This window comes from Podarcis muralis, chromosome 3 (genome assembly GCF_964188315.1).
Source record: "Podarcis muralis chromosome 3, rPodMur119.hap1.1, whole genome shotgun sequence".
Lineage (NCBI taxonomy): Eukaryota > Metazoa > Chordata > Lepidosauria > Squamata > Lacertidae > Podarcis > Podarcis muralis.
The window spans coordinates 40,042,458-40,061,996 of record NC_135657.1 but is presented as its reverse complement, the minus strand read 5'-3'; the positions used below and the strand labels follow the sequence as shown (position 1 = coordinate 40,061,996).

The window sequence follows — 19,539 nt, the reverse complement described above, 5'->3', positions numbered from 1 at the left end:
ACACCCTTTCAGTACTCAGGAGGATTGGTGGACCTCCCAGAGAAGATTTAGATGGGGTGCAGAGGGGCTGCAGGGGATAAAGAGAATAGTTGAAAATTACTTCCACTCCTGTTACGCTGAGAGAAGTTTTACTATCTGATACACTATTGGATGACTGGCACCTTTGGATGCAACCCCTAGTCTGTTTGGATATTTTTACATGATGATGATGTTGTATTAACCATGAAGCATGGCCTAGTTAGAACACCAACTAATAGAGAAGTTATTCTTCCTATTTTGGCCAGTGAAGGATAATATGGTAAATGCATACCAGGGGAACTAACCTGTGGCCCTCCATATGCTTTTAGATAACAGCTTCCATGATTCCTAAACCTTTGGCATCCTGGTCATTGCTGATTAGATTTAGCAATGGATGGAGGCCTATAAGTTACTCATCCCGCCCCCGCCCCTTAATACATTCCTTCTTAGCATTCAAACTTGATGGTCTGCTGCCATATCAGAAAAAAATGGTAAATGTCATGAATTGTTCTCATATTGATCCAGAGCAGATCCCAGCGTATAGTTAGCAGAGTAACACGTTGCAGGATTCCCAGAAAATAGACCAGAGGCAATTAGCTTCGTCCAGCAGAGTTTTACTACTGAAGACAAATGAGCTTAATGGTCACAAATCTAATACATCTTCAGGATCGGCACAGTCCATAAGAAATCATACTTAAATATATAAGTTTTAATAAGTTAAAACCTTAACACCTAAGCATGTACAGAACACCACACCACAAGGAACACCACACCAGAAGGAAAGACAGAAAGTAAAACTCAAGCTTCTTCTGGCCTGTTCTTATATTCAGCATCAACTTGAGTGAAAGAGATAACAGAACCATTTTAAACCAGCTGTTCAGCTTCTCTGAAGGCCAGAATAGAAGCTTGCTTGTTAGCTTTAAACTTCCAGCTTGTAACGCACAGAGAAGCTTCCAGAACCCTCTTGAATCAATTAGAATAGGAAGGATCTCTACACATCAGATCAATACCTTCTGCACCAAAAAATGCAAACTGCCAGTGAAGAAATTGGGACATACCAAGCAAAGATAATGACTTGGCAAGAGGATAGATAAGAAACCTATAGCAGAGCATTTGAAACAGAATTACTTTTAAGGTACCACCTCAATGATGCCTCACTCAACAAAAGTCTGTTTTGAATCTGGTGCAGGACAAGTGTTGGCAGTGTGAGGAATCACATATCTATTCTAATGGCACTTGGGAAAGAAAGTTCTGGCATTTTAGTCTTTAACATATTTAGGGATATGTGGTCCTGTAGCTTCCTTTTCAAGTTCTCCTCAGCGACTTAAATGGATAGATTTGAGAATACAGATATAGGAATGGCTACTGATTGCTTGATGGCCGGTTGAATCACAATGGAAAATATGATTAGCCTGTTAATGTTATGGAATATGAGTCATAGTGTTCATTTCTAAACTGAAATGACTATATGAGAAGGTATGAGAAGGTAGATCCATGAAAATTACCTTGTGGAATAACAATCACTTTATTTCCTTTTGACAAAAGTTTGAAGATAGTGCCTTATTCATCCTTAATGATAAATTAAAAGTAATGTTCTATTATTATTGTTATTATTAGAAGTACTATAATAGTGAAATAAGAGAGGTTTTGTATTCTTAGAAGTATATTATTATATTTGAAATTGTTAAATAACGGACTGGATTCAGACTTGCCAGCAATGGAACTGGATGCTCCTTTAGGTAGAAGTAGAAAGAAGCAATCATCAGTGATTTTTTTGTGGGGGGGAAAACACCCCAGGCTTCCCAGTGGTGTATGTTGCAGGGTCTTCTGGAACAGCATGTGAGTGATGCCTGCAGCTGTAGGGAAAGGTCAAAATCTCCTTCCCCCTCTTCTCCATTGGGAGTCGCCTCCTATACTGAAGTTAACTTCTGTGAACAGAAGGAGCCCTTCCATTTCATGGAGCTGACAGTCTGGATTCAACTCGTTATGTATTGTTTCATGTTAACATATTAACTTCTGTTTAATAAAAAAATAGTTGGATAATTGCAAACACATTCTGTGCTTTTGACTCACACAGCACTTTAAGGATCTGATTCGTTTACGTCGGACCGCAGAGTGGCCTCGTTCTACATTAGACACCGAAGTATCAACTGCAAAAGAAACTCCAGAAATTGAACCCCTTCCATTTACGTTGGCACATGAACGCTGTATTTCAGTTGTGCAAAAGTTGGCACTTTTTCTTTTGTCGATGGATTTTACTTGTCATGCTGATCTACTGCTGTTTGTGTGTAAGGTATGCAATATATTACATGATTATCCTGTGCGGTAAGGGGAAGACCAGTACAGGCGGTGATCATTTTAGGCGCGTCCAATTGATGCTCAACACCAACGTGCGGAAGAAGGCAGAATGGAGGCGGGGGCAGGATGGGGCACACATACACAGTATGCTCTGCTGATGCACGTGGGGGCCGGGAATGGAACTCCCATGTCAAATGGTTGCCACCTGTATATCAAGTCCTGAAGCCTTCGTTTCAGCAAGCTACGCTTTTTATATTTACCTATGATTTTCGAGAACCAGTGTAGTGGATATGTGTTGGGAGACTTGGGTTCTTGTCCCCTTCTTGTTTTGGCCATAAAGTTTATCACCTCCTAGCCTAATCTCCATTGCAAAGTTACCGTGGAGATAACATTGGCTAACATTTACTGTCACGAGCCCCTTAGAACAAAAGGAAAATAATTTGATGGACAAACTAAGGTTTCAAACACTAAACTTGGTGTCCTACACATTTTGTTGCAATTGCATGATCTTCCAAAGACAAATCCCATGGTGTAAAATAATAGGTTGGTATCCAGTGCTGCGTGAGTGGATGTCTGCTTGCACAACCCCACTGCAGCCCCACATCTGCTTTGGAGGGTCCCCCAACCCTTCAGAAAAGAGTTTAGGGTACATGGGAGACTGCAGAGGAAGGGACTGTTGGTCTCGCCTGAAGGGAATTTCTCCTTGGAAGGGAGTTGGTGTTTCCCCACTCCCTCAGGCTTCAGTTCACTTAATGTCAAAGCCAGGAAAGCATCTCTCGTTGGCATCAGACAGGCAACATATAGAAGAAAAGAAACCAGGCCACAGCAGCTGCTTCCTTATAACAGAAAGAGTAACTCATGAAGAATCCTCCTTTGTACTACCTGTACAATCCTACTGCAAATCAGAGCAGCCCAGAGCTATGTAAGGCAGCTTCCTATGTTCCTGTCTGCTCTGGACAAAGGCAGGGAACTAACTGAAGCTTGAGGAAGAGGAGAGCAACCTACTTCCACAAGTCCTCTGTGTTTTTGGCCTTCAAACACTAGGTGTTTGTTCTGTGAACCGCCCTGAGACCCCTGGGTATAGGACGGAATAGTAATAATAATAATAATAATAATAATAATAATAATAATAGGAGCTATTTCCTACTTGATAGCATAGTCATCCAAGGAAGGGAGGGTGGGAGGGAGGGAGGGAAAGTCTCCTTTTGTCATGGAAATCTGTTTTCCTTGTGGGTGGGCATAATTAGGTATTGCCCATTGCCTGCGCATGTTTTATATGACAGAAGGAAGATATCTGGGAGACATGTTTTTCAAACATGGTGAATCTTCAACTAAGTGTGTGTCATTGCTCCTTTTCCTGATATGTCCATGTAAAAACAAACATTTCATTTTTCTCTCTGCACTCATGCTGAAAGGAAAAACAATGGGTTATATCAGATTGTGGCTTTGCCTTAGTGGAAAGGCTTTCATTCATGCAAGTCTTAGTCATAGAATCATAGAATTGTAGAGTTGGAAGGGACCACGAGGGTCAACCAGTGCAACCCTCTGCAGTGTAGGAATCTTGCCCAATGTGGGGCTTGAACCCAGGGCTGTGAGATTAAGAGTCTTGTGCTCTACCCACTGAGCTAAGTCATTTGCCAATCCTTCCATACCTACTTAAGACCCATCTTCTCCTAAAAACTGCTCCCGAGATAAAATGGAAAATAATGGATATTCAGAAATAGAAAGGAGGGCTCCCTTAGGACAGAGACTTCTTTCCTCACACCTAGCTCCAACTAGGAGGGAAGGAGGGCATCTTCATGAGATGTCATGCCAGAAGTGTTATGCATTTATCCTGTACAGCTTACTCTGCTGAATGCATCTTCCACTATAATATATATGACCATATTTTCTAGTTTATGCAATACTTGTGTATTTCTTAAATCATACATTTTCCAAGATACAAGACTAATAGCAACGTTTATTTTTATGACAAACATAATTGGGTAAGCCATTCCTGATATTGACTGTTTACCTGTCTTGAAGCTGTTGCATAGATTTCCAGCGAGAGAGTCCCTTTGAGTTATACTAGGCTGTATACCTGAGGCTCCATCCATTATAGTCATTCAGGTCTTACTTTTGTAGAAATGTTATACCCCATAGCTGCCCTTGGCTCCCTTCAGAGAAGAAAAGTGGATTATAAATTAGGCATAATAAATAAATGGTTGTAAGCAAACATCTGCAGGTAGAATTATGCATGCAACCTTTCATTTCTGAAATTCCATTCCAGGTTCTTGCTAGAATTGCCAATGCTACAAGACCTACAATTCATTTGTGTGAAATTGTGAACGAAGCTCAGCTGGAAAGGCTACTGTTGCTTCTGGTTGGGACAGACTTTAACAGAGGCGATATCTCTTGGGGAGGAGCATGGGCTCAGTATTCTCTGACGTGTATGCTGCAAGACATCCTAGCAGGTTTGTTGAAACTCCAGACACTTATTAAGCAGAATGATAGTAGTGCATACAGTGGGGAGCATGGAAGATGTAATAGCCAACATACTAACATGGGGTGAATATGAGCCACAACTTTATTGACTAGTTGACTTCCAGCAGTTTGGCAGGACCCTCATGTGGTAGCATCCAGCTGCCTCAGTAAATGGCAACTAGCCTGTCTGGTGTAGAAAACAGTGGGAGGGGAGCAGATAGTGACAGACAATGCTGAGGCCCAAAGATGGTTTGGAGAAGGGTGGTCTGTGTCTCCAGCTGTGAGATATTCTAGGTCTTCCACCCTCCACATCAACATTTAGAAATAAGATTCCTGCTTGACCATGTGGTCTGATCTTGTTGGGGTTGTCCTGCGTAGACAGAATTATTGAGGTATGTACGTTTTCTTGCAAGTTTTCTGGAAAGGTTAGATTGGGCATAAAAGCAAATGCAACTTGTATGGTCAGTTTTGAGTGCTATTGTGCTCTCTGGTCTATGTTGAAATGATAACCTTCTTAGTCTTCTAGACCTGTCAGCAGCCTTCGACATGGTCGATCACGAACTCCTGGACCACCGCCTTGCCGACATGGGGATCCAGGGCACAGCCCTTCAATGGCTGCGCTCGTTTCTCTCTGGTCGGGGACAGAGGGTGGCGCTTGGGGGGGAATTGTCATCCCGCCACTCCTTGGTGTGTGGAGTGCCTCAGGGTGCGATTCTCTCCCCGATGCTTTTTAACATCTTTATGCGCCCCCTTGCCCAGCTTGTCCGGAGTTTTGGGCTGGGCTGCCATCAGTATGCTGATGACACCCAACTCTATCTGTTGATGGATGGCCATCCTGACTCGGCCCCAGACACACTGATCAGATGCTTGGAAGCTGTGGCTGGATGGTTACGTGGGAGCCGGTTGAAGTTAAATCCTTCAAAGACAGAGGTCCTCTGGCTGGGACGGGACGATATGAGATTGAGGGGGCAACTCCCTTCTCTTGCGGGGGTGCAATTAATGCCAGCACCGTCCGTTAAGAGTTTGGGTGTAATCTTCGATACCTCCCTCTCCATGGAGGCGCAGATTGCAGCTATAACAAAGGCGGCATTTTTTCATCTCCGCCAGGCTAAGCAGTTGGCTCCTTACCTCTCTCGCCCTGACCTAGCCACTGTGATCCACGCGACGGTCACCTCCAGACTGGATTATTGTAACTCGTTCTACGTGGGGCTGCCCTTGAGACTGACCCAGAAACTCCAGCGGGTGCAGAATGCCGCAGCGAGACTCCTTATGGGGTCTTCGCTGCGAGATCACATTCATCCGGTGCTATACCAGCTGCACTGGCTCCCGGTGGAGTACAGGATCAGGTTTAAGGTGCTGGTTTTAACCTTCAAAGCCCTATACGGCCTAGGACCCTCGTACCTACGGGACCGCCTCTCCTGGTATGCCCCACAGAGGAACTTATGGTCTTCAAATAAAAACATCTTGAAGGTCCCAGGCCACAGAGAGGTTAGGCTGGCCTCAACTAGAGCCAGAGCTTTTTCGGCTGCGGCTCCAACCTGGTGGAACGCCCTGTCGCAAGAGACAAGGGCCCTGCAGGACTTGACATCTTTTCGCAGGGCCTGTAAGACAGAGCTGTTCCACCAGGCCTTTGGTCAGGGCGCAGCCTGACTCCCTCCTTTGGCAATCTCTACAAAGCTTTAGTCTATGGTTGCCATCAATTTGTATTTTAATTAATTTTTAGAATGTATTTATAATGTTGTACTGTTTTAGTGTTGTTAGCCGCCCTGAGCCCGGCTTCGGCTGGGGAGGGCGGGATATAAATAAAATTTATTATTATTTATTATTATTATTAGTTCAGAACATGGAATTGAGTAATGCTAGTATTCAAGCAATATGCACCAGATTGTTTTTCTTTGATCACTTCAGTAAATTAATTGTGCTCTGGCATATTCAGGAGAATTGTTGGCTCCTATAGCTGCTGAAGCCATGGAGGAAGCTGCAATGGGAGAAGAGGCAGGCGCTTCAGCTGCAGACTCGGATGATGCTCTTCAGCAGTCTGCAGTTCAGTTAGTAGAAACTATTGATGAGCCTTTGACACATGACATCACAGGTAAATATATACTTTGCAGAGGGGTAATGAGCCTTTTCCAAGCTGTTGCTACAGTTTTGCCATCTAACCAATAGATTTACCACCATTTCAGAAGCAGTTTAAAAAATCAGAATTTTAAAAAGGGTAACAAATAACTAAACTGGTTCTGTCAATAATAGTGTTTGTGTGTGTGTTTTTAGTTAAAACAGTGTTTGCAGTGATTCAAATAAAGATGAAAAGCATTGGCTTAGATCTTATAAATAAACTTAAGGAGGTTCCTGGAAGTAAAGTTTTCTGACTCACATGCATCCCCAGAAAGCCTCTCCAGAGTGTCATGTGACTCTTCTAGACTTTATGGGAATAGGTGCAGAGGGTGGTAGACTCGCCCAAAATCAGCCAGGGCAATTCTCTCTTTCCCCCATCAGCCTCCTGTGTCTCTTCTCATATTGTTCAAGAAGACATGCCAATGTCCCAAGCGGGACATCATTACCTGTAACTTAAATTAACAAAGTTATTCATTGTGAGACAGATGTTTTACAGATGCCTAACACTCTGTGTAGGGACGCGGGTGGCGCTGTGGTTAAAAGCCTCAGCGCCTAGGGCTTGCCGATCGAAAGGTCGGCGGTTCGAATCCCCGCGGCGGGGTGCGCTCCTGTTGTTCGGTCCCAGCGCCTGCCAACCTAGCAGTTCGAAAGCACCTCCGGGTGCAAGTAGATAAATAGGGACCGCTTACTAGCGGGAAGGTAAACGGCGTTTCCGTGTGTGGCTCTGGCTCGCCAGAGCAGCGATGTCACGCTGGCCACGTGACCTGGAAGTGTCTGCAGACAGCGCTGGCCCCCGGCCTCTTGAGTGAGATGGGCGCACAACCCTAGAGTCTGTCAAGACTGGCCCGTACGGGCAGGGGTACCTTTACCTTTACCTTTAACACTCTGTGTATTGGAATATTGCTATGTTTTAAATAGCAGGTCCAAAAAATGCCCTTTTACTAGTCTGGTTCCAGTGTTAGAAACTGAGATATGAAAGCTAGGAGCTAAATGGCACCTTAAACCTAGGTTATGGGCGCAGCAACAGAATGTCTAGGCGTGCTTTTTTTTATAACAAGAATAACAAAGCTAAAAATGAATGAACTGCAGCTAAAATATTATGTTCATTTTTCACATGGTCTAGTCCTTCCCCTGCCCACTCCCCTAATATTCTTAACTACACTACACACACACACACAGGGTCTCTTCTCCAGTCTTCAGAAAGTAGCTGGAAGTGGGGAGGCAGAAAAAGGTCTTCCTTTCCTTCCACTCTGCTGTTTTAAACTGAAATCTTAAGCACAGTACTGCACCCAGAGCTCAGAAACTGCTTGCACTAATGAAATTCCCTGTCGCAAAATGCGCCTAGAACAATGGGAGTTTCAAACACTGTTTGGTTCTTTAATACAGTCTTAAATATTTGATAACTTGATCCTGCCCATGGCAGCTGCAGTGGTACACCAGATCTCTAGAGTAAATAACAAGTTCAGAGTTTATGCCCCTTGATGAAACAAAGGTTGTGGGGGGCGGGGTTGGTGCACTAGCTATAGTGACAGAGGATGGGTAGAAAACCAGAGCCTGTTAAACCTTCTAGAAATCATTCATGTGAGTTCTGGGCTAGGTAGACTGGTTGACCATTAAGTTACACAGCCTTTTGCCAGTTTTGTCTGTTATGAACCTTTACAGAGCATGGTGGTATTAAGCTCTTTGAATCACCTAAAGGTACTCCACCTCTATCATCTTTGGAAAAAGATAAAGACATTGATCTTGAGTTACTACAAGACCTGATGGAAGTCGATATTGATCCTTTAGATATTGACTTAGAGAAAGATCCCCTGGCAGCGAAAGTCTTCAAGGTATGGCATGCATGAGCTTTCAAAAAAGCTTATATCTTTAACACAGTGCAATTTTTTCCAAAGTTATCCCCTTAGTCTTGTACGTGTGATACAGAATGAACTGCCAGATAAAGAGAAAGTCTCAAGATGCTGGTGAATTTTTATTAAATGCCCATGGTGTTTCCGCCAAAAGGCTGTCTTTCGGAGTTTCATCTACTTTCAGAGATACCTGGAAAATACCTCCTTCAATGCTCAAATGCATTGGGCTTTTTAATAAAAATTCATCAGCATTTGGAAACATAGCCTCTCATCATGATGTATTTGGGTGCTTTCTTCTTCTTCTTCTTCTTCTTCTTCTTCTTCTTCTCCTCCTCCTCCTCCTCCTCCTCCTCCTCTTCTTCTGTACTGTGGCTTAATTTGAAAACACTTTAGAGGATACTACTGTCATTTGCTTCTCTGCAATGCCTAGCAAAACATGTCGCTATTCCAATTTATTATAACTTCTAAAGTACCATTTATAATCCTACTTCAAAATGTAGCAGTAGAAAAAAGTAGGTTTTTTAAATAGAAATAATCTGAATAATAAATTTGTATCTCATTTTATTTTATAAAGCCTATAAGCAGCACGTGGTATGATTACTGGGGTGCTGACTACGGTACATATAATTACAACCCTTACATTGGAGGTGTTGGAATCTCTGTGGCAAAACCACCAGTTACAACAGAGAAGAATGGGTCACAAACTGTGAGCGTATCAGTCTCTCAAGGTAAGCAATAGCCATAATTTTACCTTGTGTACTTTTTGGCTTGTTGGAGGAGCTGCTGTTGCTTTTGCTAATGTGACAGTCACAATATGATTATTTAGATATTTGAATTATGCAGTGTTCTATGCCAGACTTTTGAGATATAATTAAAGGTATACAAATGCATGTTTCCAAAGAGCTATATTTGGCATACCTGTGACACAGTGAAAACTGGAAGGTTCCCCAGTTCCCAGAAGCCCTGTGGATTATTGAGGAAAGGGGGTGGTTCGGGAAAGTCCAGTGTCCTGCTAGACATGTGGTTCTCTGTATTGTGACTACAGTGTAAAAACCCAGTTGTGTTCAGTAAAAAGGCCCATTCAGTTGGTATTTGTTCCAAAAATTATTGAACTGAATCTTGCTCCCGAAAATAACAGTTGTAGGTTGAGGGCAGACACCTGACTTTGTTGACCTAAGTCTCTGGATTTACTTAAAACCTGCTTTTACTTATCTGCATTATGTGTCCTACTTTTTTCATACACCATAGTTCATACACCAAGCCCCATATCTAGCAACAGAAACAGTCAGTACCATAGGCCTAAACATTTTACGATAAAATGTTTACTGTTTAAATGTGTAATAGGTCACAAATTTGTAATTTAAATGCTGACATTATGCTGCTTTCCAAAGCTTTAGATGCGCGCTTAGAGGTTGGACTTGAACAACAAGCAGAACTGATGCTGAAAATGATGTCTACTCTGGAAGCTGATTCCATTCTGCAGGCATTAACCAACACATCTCCTACATGTAAATTTGCACAGTTAAAAATAAACATCTCTGAATGTTGCGGTAATCTTTTCTCGCTAACCAACATGCTAAAAGCTCAGTTATCTGGTAGCTAGCTAGAATGCAAAGCACTTTAACTACCCTTACTAGCTGAGGACGCATGAACAACATATCTTTAGGCACCAGGGGAGAAAACTCCTCTATAACCAGGCCTGTGCCCTTTAACTATCTGTGATTTTTCAGAAGTGAGTGGGATTAATTATCTGATTAATTTGTTGAGGTTTTTTAGTCATATGGAAATAAGCAGTTGCATACACACCCTCACACCTTAAAGAGGGCAAAGACCAAAATAGCTATTTGCATGAACTGTACTTGTGAAAGCTGCTTCTGCTTGATTTTCTTGGGTTCTGCCTTCCATTGCAGCCAGTGTGCCACATGCCAGGCCATTTCTGAGAATCATCTGACCCTTAGTAGTGGGTCAGGGGGCTGTGGTAGTGAGGCTGGGGTGGGAAAGCCCCATTGTGCAAGTAGCCTTCTGTTTCCACAGCTGTTGTGTAACCCAAAGTATCTTCATGTGCTGTCCTTTTAAAGATCTTATTACTGTATTCAATTTGTATTGTGGGGAATTGTTCTGCATATTGTGAAAGAGTAAATTAATGTATTTGGTGACAAAGATAAAGATGCAGTTTCTCTTTTTCATTTAAAAATAACTTACCTTGGTGCGTGTGTTTTCTTTCAGTAACTCAGTCTCCGAGTGGAACAGATGATTCATTGTTACAGGGGCTGCATGCATCAAATCAGAACAACCAGTTTATTATCCAGCTGTCCTCCATACCAATGTTAAGTGCATGCTTCAACAAACTGTTCTCTATGCTACAAGTCCATCATGTTCAGGTATGTAATTGTTTGTAGAGAGTTTTACTTTGTTGGCCTCTGAGAATGACATACATGCATTAACGGGTGCAATACCTTTAGTAAGTTAATTCTTCTCTGCTGGTGTTAGGGCGGTATGTCTGATCACATGTTGGTTTAACTTACACACACAAAAATTGCCTCAGGTGTATTTCCAGATCCTTATAGCTAGGTGGTCTTGCTCTTTGGTACACCTTTTTATAGCTGTACTGTTCCATCTTAGAGCAAGCAATATAGTGCAGAGCTGGCAGGTTTCCTGTTGGGCGAAGAATTGATCCAGAGCTTAGTTTCCACTGTAGTGCTGTTATATTACAGGCATATAAAAATAATTTTTGAACAATAACTGTTGCACTTTGAGGTCACAATATTAGAAAAACCTTAGAGAAACTAAGCTTTATCATTTTGGACAGTGTGCTTATGCCTGCAGTGGCAAACTATAAAAGCAATTTGTGTTTCTAAAATACGTGTGCTGTGTCTGCAGATGCTGAGGCAATTTCAGATAGGCTCTTTAGCTTAATAGTGCAATGCAGCTTGTTCAACTGGTGTTTGTATAGGTTTGCTTACAACATTGGAAGAGTGAAACTTGCTAATGCTGGATTTTTTATTATTTAAAAAACAATACTAAGTTTCCAGAAACTGAACTGGTTGTTATAGTTACTGTTACATCAGTGAGACGACTCTTCTTTCTTTGCCTTTTGCCAACCATATGCTTGTTGGCTTACTTAAGATCAAAATGACATGGAATGCAGTAAAGACATCCTACAATAGTAGTAGTGTGTCACAAGAGAGCATAGGAGACAAATTAATGTTGGACTTCTTGACTTTTTATTACACATCCCTGACTTCCGAGTTCCATAACCTTTTCCTAAATATGTTTGGAAAATGACAACTGATTATCCATTATCCTCTAGCTCGAATCCCTTCTACAGTTATGGCTCACATTAAGCCTGAATTCAGGGTCCACTGGGACTAAAGACAACTGCACTGATGTTTTCTTGTATAATGCCAACCGGACACCTGTCATTCCCTTAAATCAAGGTAAGCAGCATCAGTGTGTGTGTATTTCTTCACAGTGTAAGACAGCATTTTTACACGATTGGTGTAGTGATGTACTTGTGAAGGTCTGCAGCAGCTTCCCACCACTTGGGCCCCTCTTGTCCTCTAGGCAAGGTTCCAAAAAAATCATAATCTTCGCCTTAATTTATTCTGCAAAGAAATGGCAAAGTTGAGGCTAGGCAGCTCTCTGCTGTGGATGAGTTCTGCAGTTAATTTTTGTTCTTGGGTGCTGGTGAACCTGTGAAATTTCTTATCTGGCCTTGCTCACATCAGTTTAATCTCCTACCCATGTGCTTATTACTCAAATTGGTTGTTCAGTGCATTCTCCAGTTTGAGAGATCCAGATATTTGCCAGCTTTTGCCTTTATAAAAAGTGATATTTTCATTCTCCTCTCCCCCCATAACTGAAGTTTCCAGTAATTAAAAAAACCCCTTCAACTATCTGTTGTGATATGTTGTGTTTTGAACTGTGTATTTATTACAGCATCAGTAACTAGCTTCCTGACTGTCCTGGCATGGTATCCTAATACCTTACTGAGAACATGGTGCCTTGTACTCCATAGTCTAACCCTCATGACGAACATGCAATTCAACTGTAAGTTCCTCTGGAATGTTGCACTTCTAAAGCCTATGTTAAAAATATAATTTTGATTTATTTATTTTTTAAAAATACTAAATCTTTAAATTGGTTTGATTTAGTTTGAATGTAAGTGATAGACATGCCAGCACATCTGTTCTAAGTCAATAAAAACTTAACAAGGAGGCTCTTATCTAGCATTATCAGTCCATTATGTAGCAGTATAAGTAATAGCAAATTTAAAATAAAAGCCTTCATGGGGTATCATGGGGTGTTTGAGTTAAATATTTAAATACTTAAGGAACCATGTTTTATATTATGAAAAACTTGGTGGTTTTTTTCCTTGTGCAAAGAAGATACAGGGATCGTAACATGCTGTTTAAGTGGATGGAGAGGCTGCATTTGCACAGAGATCTTCACCGAGTTACTCATTTAACTCATTTTCTCTGGGTAGCAGATATCAGCCTCAGAAGCTCATACCAAATTGCAAGCCTGAAAATGGCCACTTCAAGTTCCGTAACGGAATTTCTAGTTTCCTACTTAATTGCATTTGTTGTTCCTCCTGGGACCAGCTTGGCTATAAGTAGCAACAGAGCTGCAGCTTCATCTTCTTTGCTGATGGACCTTTCTTTGGCTCTGAAAGTTGTAGAGGTTGACTTGCAGGCAGGATCTGTGCCCAAGAGTGAACAGGGGCGTGATATGGGTCCAGTAGCTTCTTGACAAGAGTCTTTGACTGCATGTGTGAGAGCCACTGCCTTCACCAGAACAGCCAAAAGTACACAGCCTTAATATTCTTCTAAATGTAGAAGAACGCAATTCATAGTATCACCCCTTGGCATTTAGAAACTGCCAGATAGCACCTTGGGCTCAAAAATAGGGAAGTTCAAATTAATTTAGGCTAATTGGAAATTTATTAACTGGGGGCCTCTGCTCCTGTTTGCTTTGGTTGCCAACCCACTCACCCCTTGCCAACGCTGCCTACCTTTGTACCATGGCCAGCCCCCCCCCCGCTCCCTTCAGCTCCCACCCCCTCACTGCTTCCTTTAACCCACCCTAATTCTTCCATTGCAGCTTACCAACCAAAGCCGCCACCCCATTGCCAATCTCCATCCCCTCACAGTTCGCTCAAAACTCCCCCCCCCAGCCCACCCCCAATCCGAAGATCCCCCTGTCACTGCTGCCACTGGGTGATGAGGAGGGGAATGAAGATGTGGAAGTATTTCTGCCCTTCACTGCTCTTGCGCCACGGCCGGAAGAAAGTGTGCATTTTTAAATGCACTTTTCCTTCTGTAAGTAAGGGGCAGACAAAGGGGAGACTGGAAGGGCATGGGAAGGCGTGTCTTGGCCACTTGCCTGCCCCCTTCCTCCGTTGCCTGCTCCCTTGCACCCTGTCTCCCAAACCAGCCAGCAACAGAGGGAGAACAGAAAGGTTTGCAAAGCCACACTGTGCTGATTTACCCACCTGCCTGCCGCTGGTTACCTCCTTCTTGCTCCCACTTGGCTGCCTGAGGCATCTGCCTGTAGTTCTGTAGTCACCCTGCAGCTCGTATCGGCGGCCATGCAAACTGCAGCCCAGCAGCATTTTTCCTTACAAAAATAGAGTATGAAAGAGAAACGAAATGAAAATTTATTATTCAAAAGCTCAAAATAAAGGATGAAACAGGAAAGGTTGGAACACTCACAGGCTCAGCAACATGAGTTAGAACGACAACAAAATCTAAACAGTTTTTGGGTAAACATTTCCACAGAAACTTTGACTAAACCTTTGTCTGGTGCTATAAGACACGGCCTTTTCTATACTGGATGAAACAGTGTAGCTATTTGGGAATTTTACTTTTTAAAAACTTTGTCTTACAGCTGGTCCCAGCAGTGCCATTACATCTCAGGAAAGTACTGCCCAACTGTTGGTGTCAGATTCCAACCTCATTCATGTTTTAGTGAAGTTTCTTTCGGGAACCAACCCTCATGGAACAAATCAACATAGTCCACAGGTATTATTTTTATTTGCTGTAAACAAATGTTGGTGGCATTCAGCTCACCTAAGGATGGTGAAAAGCTTGTGTGTGAAATAACACTGAATGATTGAAGACTGATTGCTTCCTGTCAGCATTCTCTACTTGTCTGTTTCTTAATCATAATGACTGTGTACCAGCTTTGTCAATAGTATAAAACTATTTACTGCCTTCCACCATGTACATGTGAATCTTAAGAAGGAGTTAGCATGTGCAGGGTTCCAGCTCTCAAGGACTGCCTATGAACATTTGGCAGGCTCCCCCCCCCCCCCTCCCTTCAGGCCTTTTCTCGAAGACACAGTGGGAAAGGATTTCTCATGTACTCCACTATCTCATCACACGTTATTAGTCATGTGGAGCATAGAGTGCATGTTCCACTGAAAGTGGGATAGCATTGTCACCAGCCTCAGTTCTGATTGAGCTTGTAAGACTCTTTATCCAGCCATCTATAATGACAAGGGCTTGGGAACTGTTTCAGAAAATGCCATTCTTCAGAACATAATCAAAATACCTTTTTAAATCTTTCCCTCCCCCTAGGTTGGTCCAACAGCTACTCAAGCTATGCAAGAATTTCTTACTCGTTTACAAGTGCACCTTTCTTCAACGTGCCCTCAGATGTTCAGTGAATTTTTATTAAAATTAATACATATTCTTTCAACGGAGAGGTAAACTTTTGATTATTATAAATACTTTTATTTAAGGTTCAAAGTTGGGTTAAAATTAAAGGTGTGAAGGTCGGGGGTGGATTGGATTCCCCACCCCCCACTCTGTTGTCCCAATTTTTCCAGGTCCGTCCCCCCAACACACACACATTTTCCCCAGGTTTTTTTCCAAGCCTTCGCATCTCTAGTTGAAATCTAAATTTATAAAAAGAAACAAGATAATTTTTTACTGTCAGATTTTCAGCATTTCACGGAATTGTAGAGGTGGAAGGGACTATGCTCTTTCTTTTTACTTATTATTACAATAATATCACACCTTGCCTCCAATGAGGTCAACCTTTTGAGGTAGGTTAGGTTGAAAGATGGTGACACGGCTTCAAGATTACCCAGAAAGCTTCCTGGCTAGTTAGGATTTGGACCCTGGTCTCTCAGTACCTAATCCAACACTCTCAACCACTGTTACTGGCCCTAGAAGGAGAGAGCAGCATGAACTGCATGTGATCAGTTCCTCCTCCACATGCAGCTGCTGGGTGACCTTGGGCCAGTCATACTTCTCTGAAGTCTCTCAGCCCCACTCATCTCACAGAGTGTTTGTTGTGGGGGAGGAAGAAAAAGGAGAACGTTAGCTGCTTTGAGACTCCTTAAAGGGAGTGAAAGGTGGGATATCAAATCCAAACTCTTCTCTTCTTCTTCTTCTGATCAGGAGTTGCACTTACTATTTTTACCGATGTAAAAATGTATACCCTACCTTCTAATCTCTAGAAAGATTCTGAAGTAATAAAAAAATACAACCATAGGAATTGGAAAAGCAAACAGGAAGAGCGGGCAACCATTTGTTACATGCACAATTTCAATGTGCGTAAATTGTTGGTTTTCATGAGCGAAAATAATCCTAATTTGAATTTCCTTCCCTTCTAGAGGTGCTTTCCAGGCTGGCCAGGGGCCTCTGGATGCACAAGTGAAGCTTCTGGAATTTACCCTTGAGCAGAATTTTGAAGTTGTCTCAGTGAGCACCATTTCTGCTGTTATTGAATCCATCACATTTCTTGTGCACCATTACATTACGTGTGCTGACAAAGTTATGTCTCGCAGTGGGTCCGACAGTTCAGTGGGTGCTAGAGCATGTTTTGGAGGGCTTTTTGCTAATATCATCCGGCCAGGGGATGCCAAAGCAGTCTGTGGAGAGATGACGAGGGATCAGCTCATGTTCGATTTGCTCAAGCTGGTCAACATCCTAGTGCAGCTGCCACTTTCAAGCAACAGAGAATATAGCGCTCGGGCTCAAATGGCCAGCAGCACTACGGACAGCGTTTCCGATGAAGAAAAGGTTTCAGGTGGAAAAGATAGCAATGGAAACAGTGGCAGTACTCAAGGCTCAACAGCATATGTGGCTGACCTAGTCTTAGCTAACCAGCAGATTATGAGCCAGATTCTTTCTGCTCTGGGCCAGTGTAACAGCAGTGCTATGGCAATGATAATTGGTAGGTATTTTAACAGTGAATGTACTTATTTTTATATCTAGCTTGTTTGCTAAAAAGCTTAAAGCAGTTGTACACTCAGTTCTTAGACAGTTTCTCATGCTAGCATATTATAGGACCAGATCCTGCTTGTATTTGTAGAGCCTAGTGGCTCTGGGCTTCTAATTTAAAGGCTTTAATTTGATTTGTTTGATTTAATTTGTAATATTTTAACACAGCACGGAGTGGCCTATATTAAAATTATTGTATCCTAAATAAGTATCTGGTACATGAGCACTCACGTGAGTACTTGGGCCCTTAAATCCCAGTGTTAAACTCACCTCATCAATTTCTCAGTGCATCATCCTTCTGTCAGTAGCTTAATTTTTCTGAATTAAAATTAGTCTCCTAATTTGGGGGAGGGGGTGTAAACCCCAAATATATCTCTAGATAAGGCCAAATAACCCCTTTCTTGCTTTCAAATGCACCCAAAGTCTCAACAGAATTACATGATTTGTTAATATTATGCTGTCAGAGGGTTATTTATATGATATGCACTTCTTGGGGAATAGATTTTACAGTATATATTCTATTCGCAATAGTTTAAAGGGCACCCAAGATTAAGTGGGGGCAAAGCTTATCTTCACTGTTTAGCAAGGGTTGTTTTAGTCCCTCAAGCTGATAGAAATATTTAATTGCTCCTAGGTGCAAGTGGTTTACATCTTACAAAACACGAGAATTTTCACGGTGGATTGGATGCCATTTCGGTTGGAGATGGATTGTTTACCATACTAACAACACTCAGTAAAAAAGCCACTACGGTGCAGGTGATGCTTCAGCCAATTCTTACCTACATGGCCTGTGGGTATATGGGGAGACAAGTAAGTGTTTCAAATATTACTTTGTAATTGCGTTGAATGGGCCTGATCCGGTCCCTGCCTAAGGCATTTGGAAACTCTGTATATACAATTGTACAATATCATATGCAACTTAGAGTGTCATTGCACATGCTCTGAGTGTCAAAAGTTCCAGGTTCAATACCCAAGACCTCTAGGTTGGGCTGGGAGAGAATCAGTCTATAATCCTGGAGAGCTGCTTCCAGTCATGGTAGACAATACTGAGTTAGATGGACCAATGGCCTGAGTGTCTTTTGCATTTCCTATGCAAGGTTGTTGACAATTGAATCCAGGCTCCTGAGTGTGCTGCTTGTGGAGCCCTTCCCTCCTGTGGCATACAGTGTGTGTTCTTGTGCAGCAGGCTGTGTCAAGACCAGCTGTGTTGCCAACTGATAATTCTCCTTCCATGTCCTGAAGATCACTAGATTGAGGCCAATTTAGATGGAGACAAATGTGTCTTCTTCATAACTTTTGTGTGGGCTCAGGATGCTGCTACCAGAACAGCTTTGAACATGCTGCAGAATGTAGTTTCAAATGGCTACAAAGTGAGCGAATGCAATCCTTGGATGTGTGAGTAGTAGTTCTAGTAGAGATAGGGAAGCGCTGATAATCCTTTAAGCAAGCTCTGGTGAAATGGGATATTGTATATTTTTTGGTTTTCCTCTACATGTTCGTTGACTTAATTATTTTACACTGTGCTGCATGAAGCCATTTCAAGCTCTGTGGAGGGACTTCCCTATCTAATCTTAATGGACCAGAGGAAGCAGAAGAAGACCCACAACTAATAGCAGTTTATTAGTAGTGTGGTGCTGCACTGTAAAAAGTGTTTTTGGATGACTCGTTGGATTTCTACTGCTCATGTGCATGACTGAGCATCATATTGAGAGTGCAAAGGAATTTTCTCTAAAACCTGAAACAGATTGATTGGTCTATGGCCATTTTCGGCTTTTTGCCTTCTGTGCAACATGTGGCAGGACTAGATCTACCTGAATATTCTAAAGCTGTTCTGCAAGCACCTTTTATCTGCTTGTGATGCACTGGAGTCCATATTACGTAATTTGATCCGTTGGGGATATGGGTTGATGGATAGCTATTCTTCTGCTTTTAATGGCCTGTTTACAGCGGGGGTTTTCTTACATTAGCTCATGCCAGTTTTAGTAGTATTTTGTTCTGTTTTAACATTGTTTTTAAATTTCCTTACGATTTCTTTTAAAAAATAATATTTATTTGCTGCACATCTGACTGGGTTCCCCCAGACGTGGCGTAGTCAATAAAAGTAAAACTATCTAAATATTTGGATGACTGATTAGCTTGGCTAATCTGGCAGCTGATAGTGATTTTTGGAATCTCTGTTAATCTTTGTGATTAAAAATGGAGAACTCCCTAAATCCTGGATCAACATGCAAGTATTAACTAGTTTTTGGATTTGCTTTTGGTTTTATTAAATAATTTTACTTCATTAGTAGATTTTTTACATGCTTTTTCATTACAGGTATTATTAGATTTCTTTGTTTCACTTCTGCTGCAGTTCTAGTCAAATAATTGGTCGTAATTTTCTCATCTCATTAGTATATTGGTCAGGCATTACAATTGAATGTTCCATCACCTATTCCTTAATGTTTGGTTTGAAAAAAGTGGGCGGCATGCATTGTTCCCTTTTAGTATGAAGAAATAAACCATAAAAGTCTGATCATTTGGAAGCAATTTCTGTCAAAAAAAAAATCAAAATAGTATAA

General features: G+C 42.0%; 1 protein-coding gene across 8 annotated transcripts in view; it reads left to right on the top strand.

Moving 5' to 3' along the window:
• The window catches only part of BIRC6 (baculoviral IAP repeat containing 6), a 139,465-nt gene that overhangs the window by 52,745 nt on the left and 67,181 nt on the right, over positions 1-19,539 (top strand). For 6 of the 8 annotated variants that reach the window (XM_028724267.2, XM_028724272.2, XM_028724268.2 and 3 more), the window contains 13 exons: positions 2,096-2,311; positions 4,586-4,769; positions 6,716-6,871; positions 8,557-8,726; positions 9,319-9,472; positions 10,136-10,252; positions 10,971-11,125; positions 12,055-12,181; positions 12,684-12,794; positions 14,634-14,767; positions 15,326-15,453; positions 16,369-16,931; positions 17,613-17,788. In XM_028724267.2, coding sequence (XP_028580100.2) covers positions 2,096-2,311; positions 4,586-4,769; positions 6,716-6,871; positions 8,557-8,726; positions 9,319-9,472; positions 10,136-10,252; positions 10,971-11,125; positions 12,055-12,181; positions 12,684-12,794; positions 14,634-14,767; positions 15,326-15,453; positions 16,369-16,931; positions 17,613-17,788 — 2,391 coding nt within the window. The remainder of the gene's footprint in view (positions 1-2,095; positions 2,312-4,585; positions 4,770-6,715; positions 6,872-8,556; positions 8,727-9,318; positions 9,473-10,135; positions 10,253-10,970; positions 11,126-12,054; positions 12,182-12,683; positions 12,795-14,633; positions 14,768-15,325; positions 15,454-16,368; positions 16,932-17,612; positions 17,789-19,539) is intronic. The other 2 variants (XM_028724270.2, XM_028724269.2) reach the window with 1 other exon arrangement.